General features: G+C 37.4%; 1 protein-coding gene across 1 annotated transcript; it reads right to left on the reverse strand.

Moving 5' to 3' along the window:
• Window positions 1–1,472: 1,472 nt before the first annotated feature.
• On the reverse strand, window positions 1,473–2,852 carry MC2R (melanocortin 2 receptor). The gene has a single exon (XM_069728943.1). The coding sequence runs from the start codon at window positions 2,800–2,802 to the stop codon at window positions 1,879–1,881; it is 924 nt and encodes a 307-aa protein (XP_069585044.1). The 5' UTR covers window positions 2,803–2,852; the 3' UTR covers window positions 1,473–1,878.
• Between the last annotated feature and the right edge of the window lie 1,280 nt (window positions 2,853–4,132).

Here is a 4,132-nt window from a genome sequence, read left to right on the forward strand (position 1 = left end):
GAAGAATCTACTGAGAATCTAAATAGCAGAACTTTTACAATTACAAAGTGATTGAAGACATCTGGGATAACAGTACTGAAGAACTAGTACAGATTCTTCAGACAGAGTCTACAGAGCATACATCGAAATTGGCAGCCAATGTGTAAACTGAACCGGGATTGGCTCCCCATGATACAGCAAAGCCGTGGACAAGGAAAGAAGTAAACACTAAACTTGTCAAATTAACTTTTACTGCTAAACTCAGACTGAGTCCACAACCAACAAAATTTAACATGGTAATTCATACACACTCAGTCATAAGTGCCTGGGACCACGGTGCTGAATCACTCAGTAGGCATGGAAATGTTGGCTACGTTACTATAATTTACCTAGTAGTGAACCTTTTTATTGTGGCTATTGAGCATTTACCTGGAAAAGTGGAGCAATAAAATGAATGCCAGGAGTGGCCTATTAGTGATGCAGCACAGCAGCTTACAAACTTAACAAAATGTCTCTAAACCCTCTAGGTAGAACCCTGTTTTTAAATTTAACGCCATTGTGATCACTTTAAGGTCCATGTGAGCACAATGGGCCGTTCCTCAGGGCACATTTGTATACTTCAGTAGATTCCCATTTAATGCTGTAGTCTCTTTAAGTCACTAGCCTTTCAGCAAGCTGAGTCTGATGCATTCAAGTGGCTGTATTTGCCTATATGAGTTTGGTGCCAAATTAACTGTTTGTGCGTGCATGCTCCCCCCAAAATCTTCACAGTAGGGCTCAGTTTACAACTGAGCGACCTGTGTCTGGTTGCTGTATCATTGCAGAGATGAGATCACCTGGACGACAGCTCTTTGACCAACAGATGACGAGCCTGCAAGCTATGTGTGGTACCACAATTGACTTGCTGGAAGGCCCTCCTGGTGCGTTATGGATTTGGGATTCTGGGGATTTCAGCTTCCTGTGGCTGTCATCAGTCCATCTTCTTCCCTGCTGATGAAACTGCAACAGAACAGTATTCTTTGCAACCAGGGTGGGGCCTTTATCCCCCTTGAACACCCGGATCTGCATATGGCGCTTGACGGAGATGCACAAGTCTTCCTCCTTCCAGCTCTCACCTTGTTCTACCAAGATGGCCACCGAACCAACCCCTTTCTTTCAGCCACTTCCTTTCAAGTGCTTAAACTCACCCCTGGCCTGGAGATCTGTCTGGTTCTGTCCAAATTCTACTTCAAACCAGCAGAACAGAGTCCATTTAACATAACACAAGTCTGTGCCAACTGAATAGCTATTTTAATGTTTCCTCACAGAACTGGGTAACTGTCTCTGAATAAAAATCCTGCATAAACCAGTTTAAGCCAGAGTCAAAGCAGAGTTACATGGTAAACAGTGGTCTCCTGTGGCCGGTGATTAGTTTTGCAGGCAAAAATTTTCTCAATTTCCATGTACGTTACTAATAAACGGGAACAGCAGCTGCAAATTACATGCAAGCGGTTAATGATAGGTTATGGTCAGCGGCATATTCCCCATCACCTCAGGAGGACAGATACTTGCTACACCCCTGAAGCTGACATCACTGATGGTGCTTCACTTCAGTGAGAGGGCATAGGCTGCAGCAGTGATAGCAGCCTATGCCCCTGATGATGATATTTGACTATCCTAGCATGCCCTTGGATTCTCAAACAGTGCATCATCAGAGGAAATAGTGAAAAAAACTAAAGCAGTTAGAGTAGATAGAGAACGGCAGGGAATTTTTAATGAAAGCATATTAGAAAAATGGCTAGATTACTACATTAAATAAATAGGCATTTCTAATTAAAATATATCATTTCAGATTACCCCTTTCAACATACTGTTTGTTCTACAGTATATACCATATTTGTTTTATCAATTTCTAAACATCTAGCAGCACAACATTTTCTTAAAGGTGCTTCTTAGTTCTGGACTTCGAAATGCATAAATCAGAGGGTCAATCACTGAATTGCACAATATAAGTGTGCAGTTTACATATAGAGTCGACATATAGCAAGCACAATAAGGATTTTGAGGGCAAAATATGAATAAGAAGAGATGAAGGATAAATGGAAACCAACAACAAATGAAAACACCCAACAAAATTGTCAGTGTAATCGCCCCTTTCATGTTTGTCTTCTGCTGCACGGAATTCCATTGACCAGAAAGTGATGATATTTTTCGTGCATGTGATTGCGCTAGAAGGAACATATGAATGTAAAGGCATACAATAAAGACAAACAGCAAGAAAAATAATGAAGTAAAGCACATTACTGTAATGGTATAATCAAAGAAGATTATTATAACGATTCCACATCCACCACCTAATACCCATATGGCAGTCAAGATGATCCAAGCTCTTCTGATAGTCATAATGTTGTGGTAGCGAAGGGCATAGAAAATAGTTATGTATCGGTCAGCAGCAATAGCAGACAGGCTTAAAATTGATCCAAGTAGTGACAGTACAAAGAACCAGTCCATAATATCGTCCATCTTTTTCTCAATTTTACCATTTTTTTTAAGATGACCATGATTTGCTAAAATCATCATAATGTTCTCCAGAATTTTGTATAGGCTTCCCAGGATGTCAGAAAAAGACAAACTGCAAATAAAAAAGTACATGGGCAAGTGGAGTTTTTTGTTTTTGATTACAGCAGTAAAAACAAGAACATTTTCCAATACACCTAGAATTGATATGGTGAAAAATATTTCTTCTGGGACGTTGATGATTAAGCACTGAGTATGATTAGGAGCCATTGAAGTCCCATTTATGTAACCAGTGTTTTGCTTCATCATTTCTGTTGCTCTCTCCATCTTCTGATTGTATTGATTAGTTTTATTGATTTAAATTGATGTTTTACAATGTTTTCCTCTTGCACTGAAAAACAATACAGATTTATTTTCAGCATTATATTTTATGTTTCATATAATATCAGTTAATTACAAAATCATCAGGATTTTAGATTGAAAGCATGGAATATTCTTATGACAGCTAGCTGCAATCAAACCTCTGTCTTTAGATAGATACCAGATAATGGGAACACTCATAGAATGTGCCTACTGGAGTGAGGCCAATATTTATTTTGCCAAATCAGACTTACCCCTTTCACAATCAATTTAACCCCCTAAAGACTGAGTCACTTTGTAAGTTAATTACTGAGCCTCATTTTTTAAATCTAGCTAGCGTCAATTTATGTGGTCATAACTCAGGAACACTTCAACCCACTGATTATGAGATTGTTTTTTGTGACATGCTGCAATTCATGTATTAAATTTTAGATGATAATATTTTAGTTATTTATAAGAATATTGGCAAAAAAATTGAAAATGTCACAACCTTTAAACTTTGATTTGTCATGCTCTTAAAAAAGATAGTTATATCATACAGAACATTAAATAAATAACATTTACTACATGTCTACTTTACATCAGTACTATTTTATAAACTTTTTTTGTTAGGAAGGTTAAAAGTTGGTCAGCAACTTATGACTTTTCCAACAAAATTTACAAAACTATTTTTTAAGGGACCACAACACATTTGAAGTGACTTTGAGAGGTCAATGTATCAGAAAATACCCAAAAGTGACAACATTATAAAAATTGCAGACCTCAAACTGCTCAACACCACATCCAAGAAGTTTATAATCCCTTTGGTTGCTTCACAGGAATGGAAAAAATATCACTTTACTTTTTCCAACAAAAACGTTACTTTAGCCCTAAATTTAGAGTTTTTACAAGTGTAGTACGAGAAAAAGATGATACAATTTGTTATTTGATTTCTCCTGAGTACGCTGACACCCATATGTGGTGGAAAACTACTGATTGGGTGAAGGACAGTGCTAGGAAAGGAAAGAACACCATTCGTCTTTTGGAACACAAAATTGGCTGAAATCGGTAGCTTTCACCATGTTATTTTGGAAACCAGACCCCTTAAGTTATTTATTTAGATATTTGGTAAGTCATCCATAGAGTATTACTTGCTAAATTTTGGAGGTATATAACACTCCAAAAAGAGTTTAAAAATGTCTCTGAATTCAATAAGTCATCCATAGATTATTATGTGCTTAGTGAGAAATAAGGCGACAACAATGGCAGAATCATTCAAGATTCCTGATGGAGTGAACAGAGGAATATCAGAGCAAGA

Source organism: Ranitomeya imitator, chromosome 6 (genome assembly GCF_032444005.1).
Source record: "Ranitomeya imitator isolate aRanImi1 chromosome 6, aRanImi1.pri, whole genome shotgun sequence".
NCBI lineage: Eukaryota > Metazoa > Chordata > Amphibia > Anura > Dendrobatidae > Ranitomeya > Ranitomeya imitator.

Coding starts and splice junctions, on each gene's coding strand:
- MC2R (XM_069728943.1), bottom strand. CDS start 2,802: ATGGAGAGAGCAACAGAAATGATGAAGCAAAACACTGGTTACATAAAT.